This window comes from Hemibagrus wyckioides, linkage group LG04 (assembly GCF_019097595.1).
Source record: "Hemibagrus wyckioides isolate EC202008001 linkage group LG04, SWU_Hwy_1.0, whole genome shotgun sequence".
In the NCBI taxonomy this organism is placed as follows: domain Eukaryota; kingdom Metazoa; phylum Chordata; class Actinopteri; order Siluriformes; family Bagridae; genus Hemibagrus; species Hemibagrus wyckioides.
Genome location: NC_080713.1, coordinates 21,922,344 through 21,941,701, shown reverse-complemented (window position 1 = coordinate 21,941,701; position 19,358 = coordinate 21,922,344). Strand labels below are relative to the sequence as shown.

The following is a 19,358-nucleotide window of genomic DNA, read 5'->3' as shown; positions in this document are numbered from 1 at the left end:
TAAGGATTTGAGCGAGTTTGACAAGGGCCAAATTGTGATGGCTAGACGACTGGATCAGAGCATCTCCAAAACTGCAGCTCTTGTGGGGTGTTCCCGGTCTGCAGTGGTCAGTATCAGTATCTCCACCTCGCCCCACCTCGCAACTTAAAGGACTTAAAGAATCTGCTGCTAATATCTTGGTGCCAGATAACCACAGCACACCTTCAGGGATCACCTTCAGCAAAAGGGGGACCAACACCATATTAGACAGGTGGTCATAATGTTATGCCTGGTCAGTATAATTATGTTATTTCCTAAAATGACATAAATGTAACTGCTATGGGGGTGTGGGGGATTTGAGAGAGAGAGAGGATGAGGAGTACACACAGATAAGTACGTGTACTGTCTGCAGGATTAAGTAGTGCAAGAATGCTGGATGGACAGATAATGTATTAACCTGCACAATAATAAAAAGTTGGCTGCACAGCAAAACCAAAATTGCATGGAGTAAGAGCTCTCTAGAGATTTTCTATCACTAATTAAATTCGCTGTGATATCTGGGACAGTCTAGCTTCAGTGCTATCCTACTCTCATATTAACTTAATGTGCATATAAAGGGTTAGAGACAGGAACATAGAAAATACACACACACACACACACACACACACACACAGTGGAATATAGCTAATTACTGTTACCTTGGCCACACCTTAACCACAGGAACCACACAGAAACCTTTTTTTTTTAAAATACAACACTAAGTCAAATATCCCCACAAGGTCAAAACCGACAAATATGAGGGATATACATGCATATATAACCATCTGCCTAATATTGTGTTGATCCCCCTTTTGCTGCCAAAACCGCCCTGACCCGTCCTGCACTGTGTATTGTGACACCTTTCTATCAGAACTTCTTCAGCAATTTGAGGAACAGTAGCTCGTCTGTTGGATCGGATCACACGGGCCAGCCTTCGCTCCCCACGTGCATCAATGAGTCTTGGCCGCCCATGACCCTGTGACTGGTTCACCACTGTTCCTTCCTTGGACCACTTTTGATAGATACTGACCAGTGCAGACCGGGAACACCCCACAAGAGCTGCAGTTTTGGAGATGCTCTGATCCAGTCGTCTAGCCATCACAATCTGGCCCTTCGTCAAACTCACTCAAATCCTTACACTTGCTCATTTTTCCTGCTTGTAACACATCACCTTTGAGGACAAAATGTTCACTTGCTGCCTAATATATCCCACCCACTAACAGGTGCCATGATGAGGAGATCATCAGTGTTATTCACCTCACCTGCACACACACACACCTCTCAATATACATGAGTGGAAAAAATCCACTTGTAAATCAGATTTTTATTAACAAAAAAATGTTTAAACAGAAGGTGTGTGTGTGTGTGTGTGTGTGTGTGAGTGAGTGAGCATGCGTGTGTGTGCGTGTGCGCATGTATGGTTCCTCATCTGTGAGACTAGTCTACCATCAGCAGTTCTCTTGACACAGTGTTCTGTTTACACACACACATACACACTCAAAATGGAATAAAAAATACAAAAACAAAATAAATAGATGCAAACATTTGTGTGTGTGTGTGTGTGTGTGTACATGTGGTATCATGTGGTAACCTGACATCCCATCCAGTGTTCCTGGGATCCACAGTGACACTGAAGAGCATATAGAGAATGGACAAACCCAAAAAAAAAAAAAAAAAAAAAAAAGAGAGCACGTCTGTCTGGGTGTAGCTTTATATATATTTGATGTGTATGTCTCCAAACACACTCACACACACCAAAGGGGCAGTGACACGGTTGCCATGGATGCATTTCCATGGCAGCGGGGGACCAGAGGTATCGGAGGGAAATTAGTGAGAGAACATGGTCATGTCTTAGAACAGAACAGTGTGAGAGAAACAGTTAATGGCATGAAGATGATGGTGTGAGTGATGCTCTGCTGTGTGGTTAAGGTGTATAATGTCAAGTGCTCGGGTGTGGGGAACAGAAAAATGTGTGGTGGAGTTTCTGAACATTCTGTGGTTTGGAAAACAATGAACTGTTTAACTGCTGTGTGCAAAACTACAGTGGCAGCGGTCAAGTAAAACATGCTCTTATAAACCTTGAAAGCTCTATAAACGTTTGCTATTTTCCACTGATGCTAAATTATGTAGCACTGCGCAACACCACAATGCAGTGACAAACGGTGCATTTTACATGAAGACCTTACGAACCCCTGTACCACCCTCCTGTATCTCTACCTCCGGGCACAAACTCAGTGAAACTACACGGCTGCAGATTAGAGAAAGCTTTCTGTGGCTGCAGTAGCCTCAGATTCCTGTTCTTGGTGGACATTAGTGGACGTTGATGTGGTCTTCTGTTGCGATGTAGCCCATCTGCATCGGGTTTTACTGTGAGATGCTTTTCTGCTTAAAAACATACAGACACAGATCAGTGCTTTCAGTTACTGTTCACATCAAACATCGGGACGGGGAACAAATGGCATATCAGTGACTAATTATTTGACGGTTGTTCTTTTTCTTTTTCTTTCTTTCTTTCTTTCTCATACGTGTTTGTTTGTTTTTGTTTGTTTGTTTCTTTCTTGTTTATCCTGTGTTTTTGTTTGTTTCTTTCTTTCATATTTCTTTCTCTCTCAAATGTGTGTTTGTTTCTCCTTTGTTTCTTTCTTTCTTTCATGTTCAGCTTGTTCGTCTTTCTTTTTCTTTTTGTCTTTCTTTCTTTTTCATGTTCAGCTTGTACGTCTTTCTTTCTTTCTTTCTTTCTTTCTTTCTTTCTTTCCATCATGCTCAGCTTGTGTCTTCCTTCCTTCCTTGCTCAGCTTGTGTGTCTTTCTTTCTTTCTTGCTCAGCTTGTGTGTTTATACTTCCTTCCTTTCCTTCTTTCTTTCTTTCCTTCTTTCTTTTTTGCTCAGCTTGTGTCTATCTTTCCTTCCTTCCGTCTGTCCATCATTCCTTTCTTTCTTTCTTTCTTTCTTTCTTTCTGAGTTTAACTTTCTGTCCTGTTCAAAACAGTACGGCCATTTTCCTTTACCACTCTCAACAACATTTATAGCTGGACACTTGCTGGGTCTTTAGAAAGCTTTAAAAACCAGCAACAACAACAACAACAACAACAACAAAATTAGCAGTTTTCTTAAATACTGCAACTAGCTCATCTAGCCCCAACAACCGTTGAATGATTAAAGTCACTGAGATGTCATTTGTTCCCTGTTCTGATGTTTGATGTGAACAGTAACTGACAGCACTGATCTGTATCTGTATGCGTTTAAGCACCGCCTCATGATGTATGATCAGATAAGGGTTTATTATCATTCTAATGCCTGCTTTTATCCCCTGGGTAGAGGAAATGTTTCACACTTGGAATTTAGAAGAGGGATTAGCACCGTTCTCTTCAACCTGGGGTTATACCCAGGATTATTAAAGCACTTTTGCAGCGTGTTCCCTGTATTTGTGTAAATGTGTATGACGTGAAACGATGCAGTGTTACAATGGTATGTCTAGATGCTTAGCAACAGACACCTCTTTCTTTCTTTCTTTCTTTCTCTCATACGTGTTTGTTTTTGTTTGTTTGTTTCTTTCTTGTTTATCCTGTTTTTGTTTGTTTCTTTCTTTCATATTTCTTTCTCTCTCAAATGTGTGTTGTTTGTTTCTCCTTTGTTTCTTTCTTTCTTTCATGTTCAGCTTGTACATCTTTCTTTTTCTTTTTGTCTTTCTTTCTTTTTCATGTTCAGCTTGTACGTCTTTCTTTTTCTTTTTGTCTTTCTTTCTTTTTCATGTTCAGCTTGTACGTCTTTCTTTCTTTCTTGTTCAGCTTGTATGTCTTTCGTTCTCTCATTTATTATATCACATCTCTGTTTTCTTGCCTTTTAGAGTCTCTCAGGAGGATGTATATGGCAACATGTAATCTCACTAAATAAATAACTCTCAGATTATAGACTATAGCCACAGTGTGAAATGTGACAAGATTACGTTTCCCTAGAGTTTAGACTAACCCAGTGTCCAAAAAAAATGCTATGAATGAGTACAGGTGTATATAATACAGTACATTTAAGCAGGAACTCAACCGTTACTCTCATTTCAACAGCCTGAAACAACATTATCAGATTCACTTCTGCAAGCACACAATCAAAGTTCTGCTTCTGAGTTACAGAGTAACTCCAAAAAAGCTGAATGTACTGTGTACAAAAGAGACCGAAGTACCTGCTGGCAGGCTGCTTTCCCTTCTTAAGTTCCCACTCAGAGGCTCAGCCATCTGAACGACTCGGCTCCAGTGATGTGAGGAAGCCGTGTGGACCGTGCAAAAGCTTCACCATGCATACTTCTCGCACTCTACTCTGCAGCGACGCTGGCTTTTTTTCTCAACGTACTGAAGCTTGTGGGTGTGTGTGCGTGTGTGTGTGTGTGTGTGTGTGTGTGTGTCTGTGTGTCTCCCACAATGTTCTGTAGATTTCTCCTCCCATTGCTGATGTCATGAGTGAAGCAAGCTGTACGGCTGACTCTCAATCACACGAGAACATTCAGAATTATTGTGCATCAGCAACTGTACATCACTGTTCCCAAGAACACACTATTTAGAATTGAGGAATTTATTTATGTTGAAGGTGGAAGAATGGTTACAGAATCAGGGACTGAAAGGCTCTGTGTGTGTGTTTGTGCGTGTGTGTGTGTTTGTGCGCGTGTGTGTGTGTGTGTTTGTGTGTCTGACATTATCTGACATTATTATCTGACATCAGGGATATCTGATATTTTTGAGCTTGTGGGGACATTCGGCTGGTCCTCATTAGGAAAGACACTTAGTTACTTTCTTTCTCACATCTGAGTGTTTATAGACAGGACAAGTTGCTTGTTTGTTTGTTCCTCTTTCTGTCTGCCTGCCTGCCTGCCTGTCTTTCTTTCTTTCTTTCTTTCTTTCTTTCTCATGTGTTTGTTTGTTTCTCCTATGTTTGTTTATTTGTGTGTGTTTCATTCTTTCTTTCATGTTCAGCTTGTTTTTCTTTCTTTCTTTCTTTCTTTCTTTCTTTCTTTCTTTCTCTCATATCTGTTTGTTTCTCCTGTGTTTGTTTGTGTGTGTTTCTTTCTTTCTTTCTGTCTTGTTCAGCTTGTGTGCGTTTCTTTCTTTCTCGTGTGAAATGTGTGAGCATTTCTCACATGTTGAGACTTTCACACACTAACTGGTTTTTACAGGAAATGTATGTTGAAGCCTAATAGCTGAACTTTCTGTTTATTCTCAAGACAACATCTAAAAAAATCCTCTGAATAATGATGTGTAATAATGCAATGTAATAATGATGTGTAATAATGCACTAAGAACACCAGCGCTGAATGAAAAATGTCCCAGTGGTAATTTGCTAGTGTTAATAAACAGTATTGCTCAGAGACCACTGAAGACACGGCTCTGTCTCAGTGCCAACATCCTCTGCTGGCCAGGCCTGTATGCTGCAGAGCCAAACTTATACATGCTTCAGAAGACAGCAGCACAGAACATCCTGAACACTGACACATTAACTAAATCTGTCAAAGGATCTGTAGTGCCAAGAATGAGATGTTTTATACGCAATAATTTAATATACAGACTTTCTGCTCAACAAACAAAATTTAAGAGGTTTTATACCTCAGTAACCAACAGGAAACACTCTTTATGTGTTTTATTATACTATTCTAACCTTTATTAACAGGGTTTTCTCAGTCCATGACCTCATGAGCCTGCATGAGGACTTCTGAATAAGGACATCTGCTAAGATTTAATTAAACCTGCAGTTTTTGTATTAAAAAATTTGACACTAGCCAAAGGTGTCCATTAGGTCAAAATCAACCAATATTCCTGTCCTTGATACTTGAAATAACAGATATTTCTGTCCTTGATACTTCATATTAGAGATATTTCTGTCCTTGATACTTCATATTAGAGATATTTCTGTCCTTGATACTTCATATTAGAGATATTCTTGTCCTTGACACACACCTCTACAATGTATGTTAGTGGACATATCCGCCTGTAAATTTAAAGGCTTTTAATAACTGAATGAGGTGGTGTGTGTGTACGTGTGTGTGTACGTGTGTGTGTGTGTGTGATTTTGTGTGTAGGTGTGTTTCCTCATCTCTGACATTTAACTACCATCTGCAGTTCTCCTTCTCCTATCATTACTGAAACAGACTGAAATACACTTTTGTGGTAGATCAAAATCCCCCCTGCCAAAAAAAAAAAAAATAAAAAAAAAAAATAAAAAAAAAAAATAATAATAAAAAAAAAATAAAAATAAAAATAAATAAATCTTTCTAACTGATCTCAGATTTGCCTACCTGGAAATAACATCCCTAAAAACAGTATGTTTATTTATCTATTGGTACTTTCATTATGACAAGCTGGTGATACTGGATACTTCAAAGCTGTTGTAGGATCCAGCAGGTTAATGTGCAGTAGTCACCTTGTGCTGTAATATTAACTGATACATTATTCCATTGGTGGTAATTTAACATGTATGTGGAAACTGACTAAACTATGCAAAATCCACTGCACTTCCCATAAGTCTCCATCCATCCATCCCACTTGTCCTTCACAGGGTCCAAGTGGACTCATGGCACAAGGTAGGGGACACCCTAGAAGTGCTATCCCATTGCAGAGGACATTCTCATACACACTCACCCATTCATATTTAAATTTTTGGTCTGTGCCATAAAAATATAATAAGAAAATAGAACAACAACAAAATTACATGTATATGAACACACTACAGGCAGTTTAGAGATGCCAATCAGCCTACAACGCATGTCTTTGGACTAGGAAGGAAACTGGAGAACCCAGAGGAAACCGCTGAAGCATGGGAAGAATATTTCCGCACTAAATCGATCACACCTTGGTGGTGTAGAGCAAAACGTGCGAACCACTAAAGCCGCCGTTTTCTCACAGTCAAGTCTCTTTACAAGTAAACAACATTTCCAAACTCAGCTGAAATCTTTTCCATTCCGTACAGGATCAGATTTTTCCCCTGATATCTGATCTTCCACTGGTTACTGCAGCTTGATACCAAACCCGGTACCAACTCTAATTAACTCATCACTGATGTACCAAAATACAGTTTTTTTTAATTGTATAAAAGGCCAGATGCAGAACTTCCGCTGCTGTGATCATCTATTGTATAACTTCCTGAAGTTAGTAGCAGCAATATTAATCCAAGACTAAAACGGATAAATATCTGTCCAGGTAGAAAACAACCATTAATAACATACAAGAAGAGAGAAAAAATTAATAATATGTAGATATAAAAATATATAAAAATAAAATATAGAAAATAATAATAAAAAAGGATTTACTTATTTTTTTTAATTATAAATTTTTTTTTTTTAATTTATTATTTTAACCATAATTTCATGTGTCATATTTTGCCACTTTCACCTGACTAACAATGTGAAATAAAATCTTTAAACCTGTGCGCACAGACACACACACACACACACACAATCCCTTAGGCATGTAAACAGCTGTATGTGTCTCTTCGCATGATTACCATTAAAATGATTTCTACAGCAGATAACACACTACAGCATAATTTATTTCAGAGACATTTATTGCTTAGTAGTAATCAAAATTCTCAATTCCCAGGATGTTGCAAACACACACACACTCTCTCTCTCTCTCTCTCTCTCTCTCTCTCTTTCTCTGTCTCCCAGCATTCATTTAGCTCTTTTAATTCTAGACTGATCAGAGACTCAGACTGAGCTCCAGCACCACACTGACTCTGTACAACACTCCTATCTGATTTAAGGAGTACTGAAAGAACACTTAGCTTTAAATGACTCTTTTGTAAATGTTGCGTGTATACCTCAGGCTGATACACAGCATGCAGTATGAGTGTGTGAGAAGAACTGCTTGTATAGATTAAAAACACTTCCAGAAGTGCCAAGTTTGCATGCATGCAGTTGTAAATTTAACACTGACTAACAACAGGGTGCAGTGTATTAAAAACACATTGATGGAGCTTTGATGTAAAAAAAAAAAAAAATAAAATAAAATAAAAATGGGTGTATTATTTTGACCGAAAAATTATTTCCATTTGTTGGATTATTTAAGACTGGGCTTCAGCAGATTACTCAATGACACATCTGGAATATGTTAATCAAGATGTTCAGAGTAAAACCCACACGCTAGACAATATTAGCTCTCTCTGAGTCACACAGCTCAACTGCAGTGTATGTTATTTTCTAATTTTGTAAATGGTAAAATCCATCCCCCATTCATTCACACATGGCATAGCCAATCATATCTTATTTATATATGGAAAAATCCATCCAATCCATCCATCCATCCATCCAATCCATCCATCAATCCTCCATCCATCCAATCCATCCATCCAATTCCTTCAATCCATCCATCCAATCATCCAATCCATCCATCAGTCCATCCAATCATCCAATCAATCCATCCAATCATCCATCCATCCATCCATCCATCCATCACAACCTTTATCCGACTTGGTCACAAGGAACCTTGAGCCTATCCCAGGAGACTCAGGGCACAATGCAGGGTACACCCTGGACAGGATGCCAGTCTATGCCAGTCACAATCACAATAAAAAATAGAACAATAGAATTACAATAGAAGATATAATTTATCTATACAGGTAAGAAAGGGAAAAAAATGGTAAGTGTTTAAAACAGTTTCACCCCTCCCCACAGTTTTTACACACACAACAATAATAATTCTAAGAACAATAACATTAAATCGCTATAGATCGCACTGTTTTAAAAATCGGAATAAAAATGCCCCTTAAATTTGTCACGAAACACCGTCATTAGACGACTACAATAAAGAACAGAACTGACTTTCTTTCTTACTTTCCAACATGACTCTTTTACTTTCATTAAACTGACTCATGAGAATGGCATACCCTGGCGAGTGAGAGGAAATGAAACGTCTCGTGCTCAGTGCTCGCAGAATTGAAATGCTCTCATTTAAGGAGCTGCAGCTCTCTGGATCGAACCTGGGCCTCTGGAGCTCTTTTATAACACAGTACTCCATGCCTGCACAAGCAGCGCTCCATGACTGCTGATATTTAGTATAACACATACAGAACAGGTTCACTTCACTGTGTGGGTCTCCATCTACCTGGATGTGTTCACTACATAAAATTCAATTCGAAACAGTTTGTTATATTAAAACCATTACTACACTGTGTCAGTTTGTGTATTACATGGCAATGATTTAAGCTGAGAGTTATTTATGAATTATTTTTGCTGACCGAGCAAAACTAAAAATATTTCTTAGTCCATACAGTGTCTGAAATGTAAGTTACTCTATATTCTTGGTTGTAGATTTGAAAGCACTGTAACTGGACAGAGGTAGGACTCTGAGAAAAAAAAAAACACTTACACAAGACTTCCTTCTTACCCTGGGTGAAGATGTGGAAACGCTTCACAGAATCCAGTGCGGCACGCGGAAAAGGGAAGTTGTTCAGGCTATGACACTACTAGCACTTGCATATATGACTTGAAGCATGGGGGCAGGGTGAGGGGGTTATATTCTATAAATGCCCTTCCCTTTTAAAGTTTTTGCTTTGATTTGACTTGATTATCATATCTCCTGTGCTAGATAAAAGAAGGTCCAATGAGCAACTAAAGCCAGATGACACGTGAGGTAAATAATCGACGCGGTGAGGTTTATTACTTTCCCATAGCCACACATTCTGAAGTATTTCATCCCTCATTTACACCAGTAATTCTGCTGTAGAGCATGTTGTGTTCAGTGGTTTCTGAAATACACAAACCAGCACATCTGGTACCATCAACCATGTTACGGTTAATGTCTTGTGTTTGGTGAGAACATTAACAGAAGCTCTTGACCTGTATCTGCATGACGATATAGATTGTGCTGCAATGCATAAATGAGCAGATGTACAGGTCTTCCTAATAAAGTGGACGGTCAGTATAGTCATTTTTTTAAATATAAATATGGTGGGAACATCATTATAGTTACGGCAGCTATAAACAAGTTCTGCCATCACCGATATTAATAACAAATGAACATTGTCATGTTACTAAAAAAAAACCTGCCAAGCCCTTCATCCTGAACATTTTCCTGTACCATAACTTAAAATCTGGCTGTTATGAAGCACTGACAATAAAGACTTTTTCCAAAAATGCTAAATAAACCTCTCCTCAGAGAAAACCTCACCATATCACCTTTTTTCCCCATCAATTTAGCTGACGTTTCCACCCTAAAAGTCAGTCATTACTATAGAAACGATCAGGTATTAAAATGACTGCAGCTGTACTGTGGTCAGGGCCATGCTGTTAGGGCAAACCGATCAATATCTTCTGACCAATCAGAATCAATAATTCAACAGGCAATAGTATAAGATAAAGATATACCACAATACACCACAAAAACCTTTTTTATCTGATACACAGTATACCTCACCTACAACGATATTACAACAATACTAAAACTACAATAACAAAATTTTTTTCTTTTTCTTTTGTGCATGACGCTTATGAGGCCTGTTGATGGCAAGGTCTATTTTTTTTTACATTTACATTTCTGGCATTTGGCAGATTTATCCAGAATGACTTACATTTTATCTCATTTTATAAAACTGAGCAATTGAGGGTTAAGGGCCTTGTTCAAAGGACCCCAGCAGTGGCAGCTTGGTGGACCTGGGACTTGTACTCATGACCTTCTGATCAGGAGTCAAACACCTTAAAACACTAAGCTACCACATCTACCAACCACAGCCCCACATAAAAGGTTCTAGGTGTGAAGGTGATGGACTTTATGACTATTTGTATCCTGTGTTCATGAAGAGAATCAGTGTGTGTGTGTGTGTGTGTGAGTCAGCATTACACATGTTCACAGCATGAAATCATTGGATCAGATCCAATCCAGGACCAGTGAAGCATTCAGGTCTACACTGGCATCAGCACCAATAGTATCAGATAAACACATTCCTAAAACTTGTGAAAATAAATAGAGAAGGAGAGAAAATGAAGTCTGGCAGTGTTTTTACCGTATTCAATGAACACACTGCCCTCCCATCAGAACACTATTAAACTGGTGGTATGGGATGTGTTAATTACTACGTTGTCTTCTTTTTATTTCCCAGAGACAAGATTTTTTATTCAGCTTGAATCTGGATTGAAAAACAAAACAAAACAAAACAGAGCTTTCAGTTTTCAGTGCTGGAAGAAATCAGGGACCTTTGCTTAATTACTCATTAATTAATGATAAATGTGTGTAACTTCATTATGGTGACTGTTGCTGTTAAAATCTTATTTTGGGGAATATTGCATAATGCAGGAGTGTGCTAAATTTGTCAGGATTTCCACACAAGCTAACAGGAGTGGGATTAAATACAGTTCCATGTGGAGTTCTTATGTCATTTATCTTAGCACTATACGCCCGAGCCCACCGGACTTCCCCTGAACTGCACTGCTAAACTAATTTAATTTATTTCGAAAGACAGAAAGTCAATGAAAAGTTAGCGTCAGAGTATCTAATCAGCCGTGACTCTGTAATACTGTAGGACGTGTTGAACATAACACTGACCTAGAAGCTGGTCTAATCCTGAATTATCCTTAATCACAGGAGAAGCTTGCAAATAAAACCCTTGTTTAAAATTGACTTGAGGAGAGAAATGAAGACAAAATAAGATGCAGGAGTTATATGTCTATGTAAATTTTTTTTTTATCTCCACTCCATCACGATGGACAGTTAAGATAGGCATTGAAATGTGATTAGACATGGTTAAAGCCTGTACTAGAGTGTGTGCTTTTGCACTTTAATGAGCAATTTCCCCTCATGCTACTCATTACTGGAACTTTAATTTACTGGCTACATGGTGCCATGCAATCTCTCTCTCTCTCTCTCTCTCTCTCTCCCACAGATACACTCACTGAATCACACAAAATCAGCCCAAACGACACCAAATCCACCATTAGATCCCAACAATATTCATTTAAAACCCATGGATGACAGTTTCTCTCTCTCTCTCTCTCTCTCTCTCTCTCTCTCTCTCTCTCTCTCTCACATACACACGCACACAAAAATACAAAGCTTTTTTCCATTTATTATCAGCCCCTCAGCTTGATTTCCATAATGAGAACACTACAAACCAGACACATTTTATCAGTCTTGATCAAATCAGGGTTAATTAGAAGAACTAGAGCTAATTAGAGGAATCCTGGGTGATGTGCAGCAGTGGCCCCAGCTTCCCAGCCCCCCAGCCACAGCCCTACTGAACGGAGCACAGAAAAAATAAAAAAAATAAAAAACACTGACCTTACACAAGTCGTCTTTTTAATCCGTACGACAGCTGCTGGTGCGAGTGAATGAGCTGTGGTTACTTGAGCTCCTATTCTTATCCAAAGAGTCACGCCTGGACAAAAAGCGCCAATGCAATCTGTTCCTCACGTTCTCGCTTCTCTCAGTGCATCCTTCTTGCTTCCTTCCCCTTCTCTCTCTCTCTCTCTCTCTCTTCCCTCATGCACACGCTCTCTCTTCCCGTTTTTCCCCTTCTTCAGCCTCAGACTCTTCTAGAGCTCTCTCTGTAACCCATGGATATAATCACATTCCAGCGGAGAGAAAACATATGGCAGGGAAACGACAGTCGCTCTGTCCTTGCGTCAATCCCTCATTCTTTGGGTGCCAGCATATGTGTGTGTGTGTGTGTGTGTGTGTGTGTCGCATTGACAATCAGGTCTATTATGCTGATCGAGGGAGGACCAGCAAACAGGGAGGAAACCCGAGGATATCATCTGCCAGCGGAAAGAGGGGGGGGGGCTGGAGAGCAGGAGGGAGGAAGCAAAGCGAGAGAGAGAGAGAGAGAGAGAGATGAATAAAGAGAGGTAGAGAGAGTGTAGACAGCACCGTTCAGAAGACGACTGTGTCCATGTGCTAACTGTTCTCTGTGTCCATCATCCAGCACAGCATACAAATCAGCTTGTCTCATTCAACTAGAGTGTATTCCCAGGCCATGTGACACATGCCAGCAGGGTGGGGACAGAGAGAGAGAGAGAGAGAGAGAGAGACAGAGAGAGAGAGAGGATGGGGGATGCAGATGAATGAGGGACTGTAGGGGGAGGGTTAGAAAATGACGTAGCAAGAGGCCACCTAAAGTGGCCACCTACACAATTCTCATGCTTCCATCATTTAACCCAAAGCCCCGAGTGAAAACTCCAAATGCTTCATTACTAAGCCGCACCATATATTTATGCAACAGCAGATTAAAGGCCTGCGGAAGATCTGAACAGTGTGTCATCATCTCTTACTTACAAATTAGAATGTTTAGCATATTAGCACAAAAATAAACACAGCCAGATTTGAAGATGTTCTCACATTCTAGATACATCCAGTGCCCTCCAGAATGATTGGTATCATGTAAATGTAATATATATATATATATAGCTGTTCAGAAGGTTAGGGGTTCAAGCCCCAGAGCTGCCACTGTTTGGTCCATGTAAATTTATTTCTTCTCCAACTGACATAGCAGGATTTGGATATTATACTTTAGGATAGGAAAGAAATGTTATGTTCAAATTGTTTGCTCACATTTTTATTTCTGCAACGTTTTCCAACGCTGTGAACTACATGTAGTGTGCTATATTTACAAGGTAGAATTAATATAGAACAAATTTGTCACTCACGCTAGCTACGGCCAAGAAAATGACTCACTACAAACGCTGAGAGACACTGAAATCTCCTTTCTCATGTACATTCTGATGTTTGGGATGATGACAAAATTCCTTCAAGCCTATCGAGCATGTTAGTTACCTCTTGAGCATCTGATCAAGCGCAGTGTCCGTTAACGACGTCTTTATATCTCTCCAAACTGATGTTCCTGCTGATTCAGTTCTGGCCAAATGTTAGCCTTCTCATATATCTCGTTCAAAAGAAAGATCGATTACATTAATCAACTCGTCAAGATGGTACTTTACTTCCTGTTTAATTAGCTTTGTATGGGCTGCTGGTGCAGATGCAAAAATTACTAGCAGTAACTAAAGACTGTCTCCTTGTGTAGAATTTTCCTGATGAATTTATTTGGTTTTGCACTGAATGCACAATGAATTATGACACAATCTCACAATGGCCTTGTAATGGCATGTTAGTCAAAATAGTAACATAAAACGGTTTGTGAAACAAATAAGATGGCAGCTTTCTGTTTGGGTTTGCTTGACTCATAGCTGCACACTCAGCTTTTTGCTCAGGGACAGAGAGAGAGAGAGAGAGAGAGAGAGAGAGAGAGAGAGAGAGAGAGAGAGAGAGAAACACAATGTAGCTAAAGTGATCTTAATTGAATTGCTTACAAAGGCTTTAAAGACTGGGATTAATCTTTTCCGCAATTCACTGACCTGTTCTTCTCATATTGATGGCCACTCAGGCTGCACACACACACACACACACACACACACACACACATACGACCCTTAGGGGCCTCACTGCAGCTGGACACACATGTCACACGCCAGCGCAGTAGCAGCCGGACAAAACCCAGCTCTGTTTCATGACTATCTTCCTTTACAGGGGTCTATTGGCTTTATTATAGAGGTCAGCACCTGGCATTTAGAGTAATTTTCACTCCACAAATCAGATCAAACCTCAGACAATGACGGACTGGCATCCATTCAGATAAGCAATCTTCTATGTTACAAGGCCGCAGATAACGAGACTAGATCTAAGTCATACAGAAGCACTAATGCAAGCTGGGGACTAGGGCCTGGGGTTAAAGAATCACTCCAATACTGCACTAAATTGAATATTTAGACAGCCGCCATGCTGTTTAAAGACACACAGGAATGGCACGGCATGAGGTAAATAAGCTGTTGTAGCAAATGTCCGAATAGTCAAAGTCAGAAATAAAGGTTGTTCTGTCTGGTCTCACATCCACACTGTCACCAGGAAGGTATGAAACTCGCAGACAGGAAAAGACGCAGGATTCTCAGCCAACTATTTATATAGGTGATAATTCCAGCTTTAAACGAATATATTGTCGATTGAGTCTGAATCCATGTCCTACATTTACTACTGTTACTGGAATCGGACGAATTCACTTTACAAGCCACTCCGCAATCTTACATTCACCACCATACTGCAAACCAACTGAACAGTAAAGCTGTAATTAAAGCCAGTCGCATAGAAACAAGCCGAAAGAAGCTTTATTTTAAGTTAATGTTCGTGATCATAAGGGTTTAATGAACTGAGAGTGTTTCAGTTTCACAAAAATATTAGCGGTGTGTATACTTTTGCAGGAAGACACACACAGGTGATATAAAGTATCAAGACTCATCCTGATGCCTCACCTCAGATGTTCAGAAAGCAACACACACACACACACAAAGGTCAGTCAGGCAGATCTGTGTGTGTGTGTGAGAGTACCAGCAGGCAGAAATAATTCCCTACAGACAGCCAACACAGCTGAATCGAAATCAATACACAAAGAAAGAGGGAAAGAACAGAGCCGATGCCAGCAGTACAGAAAAGTATTCACCTTTCTCAGTAATGAAATAAGCACAAGGTCTATACAGACAAGTTACAATCCATACATCATAATTATTAAACATAACATATACACAAACACACAATTATTCCTGGATATACGCAAAAAAAAGATTGGTGTGAGAGATATTTGATCCGGATGAGAGGTATTTGGAGCTTAAACTGCGTGAATAAGGGATTCTATAGAGTCTCATTTGAACAGTTTTTCAACTACAAATTGTTCTTATATAAAGATATAAAATACTTCCAAAAAATATTGGCACCCCTACAATTTACAGTAGATGGAGCTTCCTCTAGAGAGAGTAACGGCATGCCATTCTGTGGTCGTTTGTGCGCAAAGAAATTAGCGCAATGTGTCCGTGTGATGCAACACCCTTCACGACAGTATAACGTGACATCACGTCAGTGCCAGACTGACGCACGACAGAGACGGATGCAGTTTTCCACATTTGTACAATGTCTCCAACCAGTGATGAATTAACCCTACTCTGCCCCCTACTGGATATATCATTTAATACTCTGGATGCACATAAGGTATGCAGACAACCACCGAAACACTGCGAAAGCTGTTCTTCAGTATAATCAAAATAAGATCAAATCTTGAGATTGAAGTGGTCAAATGCAGGACATTAATGCTGTGTCCTTACAATCATTTCTACCCTGATTCGGTTGATAGTTTGATCCTTATGTTCATTGTAGTACTTCTATTATTTATAGCCAAGTCTTATTCTCCTGACAGAGGCAGCAAGATTCTTTTTAGCAGATATGTCACAGTTTGTTGAATTCATGACGCTGTAAACCTTCACAAACAATCTGTGGCAAAACATCCTTAAATGACCAACGATTCAAAGGCATCTTACAATATTTATTTTGGAAATGATATAAAAAAAAAAAAAGAGCAATTCTCTCAAGTATATATTTTCTTTAAAAGATGGCAAAATGTTTACATTAATCTTTAAATATGAATTAAAGGTGTCAATACTTTCAGCACAATATGTTGGTTAGGGGAAAAGTGAGAAGTCTCGCTCACAAAAGAATAAATGTGTGTAGTATCACTGCAGCTCGTTCTTTTGAAGGGTGCCAATACTTTTACAGCTGCCTCCATAAATACAGATACAGAGAAACTACTTAACAATACCTCACTATATTCTCAAACACTGCCCGAGGCAAACCAGATGAATTTACAATGACCTGGTGCTTTATAGTCATAGTCATTATAGTGATGCTGACCATCTCTGTCAGCGTGGCATTCCTCAGGGATGAGTGCGAGTGAAGTGCAGGAGAAGAGAAACTACATGTCTGACTAAAGCCTGTGAGTCACGCGTCAGTCAGAGCGTCTCTGCCCTCTGTTGGCACTTCAGCCTAATTACTTAACTATAACACATGCTGAAACATTTAACCACAGGATCACGAGGGACTGAAACAGCCGGTCCTGCATTTATTATTTTAAAGTTTTTCTAAACGATCCTTTTCCTTTACACGTGAACAACAGCTGCATCATTCTCGGCAAGTACATCTCCAAGGAGAAAGCGAGAGGCTGAAAGACAGAGGATGTGCGTGTGTGTGTGTGTGCTTGTGTTGCTGAGTACATGTTTTTGGTACAGACTGAAATGAGTAACTTAATAATCAATCACAGGCACCATGGAACATTTTATTAACTCTGTTTAGAGTATAAGAAAAACAGGAAATTAAGCCGTTGCACCACATCGGGTTTAAAAAACACATGAGGGCATATAATATTATTACCAGTCAGGATAACAGCATTGTTATCAGTGCACCATAATGACAATTTAATGTAATGCTGTCATGTGTAAAGATGTAAGATCTGAGAGAGAGAGAGAGAGAGAGAGAGTGAGGGGGAGAGAGAGAGAGAGATAGACAGAGAGAGCAAGGCGAGAGAGAGTGTGAGTGTGTGTGTATGAGAGAGAGAGATAGAGAGTGAAAAAGAGTGTGAGAGAGACAGTGAGCAAGTTGAGAGAGAAAGAGAGAGAGAGACAGACAAAGAGAGAGAGCAAGTGTTTCATTGATTAAACCCAGCCTGAGTCATAGCATTTTACTGAAAGCGTTGTGTCACATGCCACAGTTGCTGATGACAAATCCGAACAATAGATGGGGATTGATAGGGAGTGTGCTGGAAAATAAGACCTGCCTTTTCCTTCCTGAAAAAGAAGGTGGAATGGTGAGCTACCAGGCTGTAGGACGGAGTTGGAATGCTCACAGTACAAACGCTTAAACAGAAGTAGCATTACCCTATAAAGTTATGAAGTGCTATAATCTGGTGGCTCAATGTGCATAATGGAGATAATAAAATGAAATCTTAATGAAAGCATTTTCTGCAAAAAGCTGCCGTGTTTTATTTAGTCTTTCGAGACCCAGACTATAATAATGTGGGACAAAGGAACAGTAAGTTTTATTCAGGCCTCTGTCAAGGCTTTAATGTACAGTACACCCATCATCCACTCACTTGTACACAGGTCCATTAATGCAGTGATCTATTCAGCCAATCATGTGGCTGCAGCACAACGCATATAATCATACAAATACAGGTCTTCAGTTAATGCAGACATCAAACATCTGAATAAGGAACAGTCTCTGTGACTTTAACCATGGCATGGGTATCGTTACCACATGGGCTAATTTGAGTATTTCAGAAACTGCTGATCTCCTGGGATTTTACTCTCTAGAGTTTACATTTCACAGAATGATGTGAAGAGGAAAAAAAAACATCCTGTGAGGCTGGTTTGAGCTGAAAGGAAGTCTATAGTGACTCAAACAAGCACTCTATCAGCTTAGTGAGCAGAAAAGCATCTCCAAACACACATCAGACTTCGAAGGTGGATGTGCTACAGGTTCCACACATCAGTTTCCACTAATGTCAGCCAAGAACAGGAATCTGAGGCACACACTGAATAAAACTGGACAGTTGAAGGCTGGAAGGTGATTTTTTATTCCTGTAATCTGTTCTAAACTGTCCAGTTTGGGTGAACCTGTGCTCATAAGAGTCTTAGATATCTGTTCTTGGCTGACAGGAATTGAATCTGATGTGGTTTCCTGTAGGTGTTGCTCCTCCACCTTAAGTTTTTAATATTTTGCATGCTGACATGCATTTTTTTTTGTTCACCACATTTATAATGAGTTACTATATCATTATTAACATATTCCTATATCCCCAATTCAGTGTTTGATGTAATCATTAACTAAAGCTTTTGACCTGTATCTAAATGATTTCATGCACTGTAATGCTGCCATATCATGCCACAATCTGATTAGATACACTATATTGCCAAACGTTTTGGGACACCCCTCCAAGTCATTGAATTCAGGAGTTGTTTTTCAGGGGTTGGGTTGTGCCTCTTAGTTCCTGTGAAAGGAACTCTTAATGCTTCAGCATACCAAGACATTTTGGACAATTTCATTCGTGGGAACAGTTTTGGGATGACCCCTTCCTGTTCCAACATGACTATACACCAGTGCACAAAGCAAGGTCCATAAAGACATGGATGAGTGAGGTTGGTGTGGAGGAACTTGTCTGGCCTGCACAGAGTCCTGACCTCAACCTGATAGAACACCTTTGGGATGAATTAGAGTGCAGACTGCAAGCCAGGCCAAAACTGAGACGTCTGCCTTTACATGCACATGAATGTAATAAAGAGTTGGCCTGCCCTTTGCAGCTATAACAGCTTTAACTCTTGTGGGAAGGCTTTCCACAAGGGTTAGGAGTGTGTTTATGGGAATTTTTGACCATTCCTCTCTAGAAGTGCATTTGTGAGGTCAGGCACTGATGTTGAATGAGAATGCTTTTTAACATGTTGTACTCTCCACTGAGTCATACAGGTCAGATTATTTTCTAGAATTAACGTAAAATATGGATTCCTCTCTT

The 19,358-nt window shown here is 39.6% G+C and overlaps 1 protein-coding gene across 6 annotated transcripts in view; it reads right to left on the bottom strand.

Moving 5' to 3' along the window:
• fgd4a (FYVE, RhoGEF and PH domain containing 4a) overlaps window positions 1–19,358 on the bottom strand; it is a 60,385-nt gene that overhangs the window by 32,814 nt on the left and 8,213 nt on the right. Inside the window, exon 1 of one of the 6 annotated variants that reach the window (XM_058387643.1) lies at window positions 12,266–12,698. The exons of 3 other annotated variants lie outside the window; for them this stretch is intronic. Coding sequence is in view for 1 of the 3 variants with exons in the window: in XM_058387642.1 (XP_058243625.1) it covers window positions 4,195–4,246 (52 nt within the window). In the remaining 2 variants the exon portion in view is untranslated. Of the gene's footprint in view, window positions 1–4,194; window positions 4,858–12,265; window positions 12,699–19,358 lie in introns of those variants that run through there. 2 more of the 6 variants (XM_058387645.1, XM_058387642.1) reach the window with 2 other exon arrangements.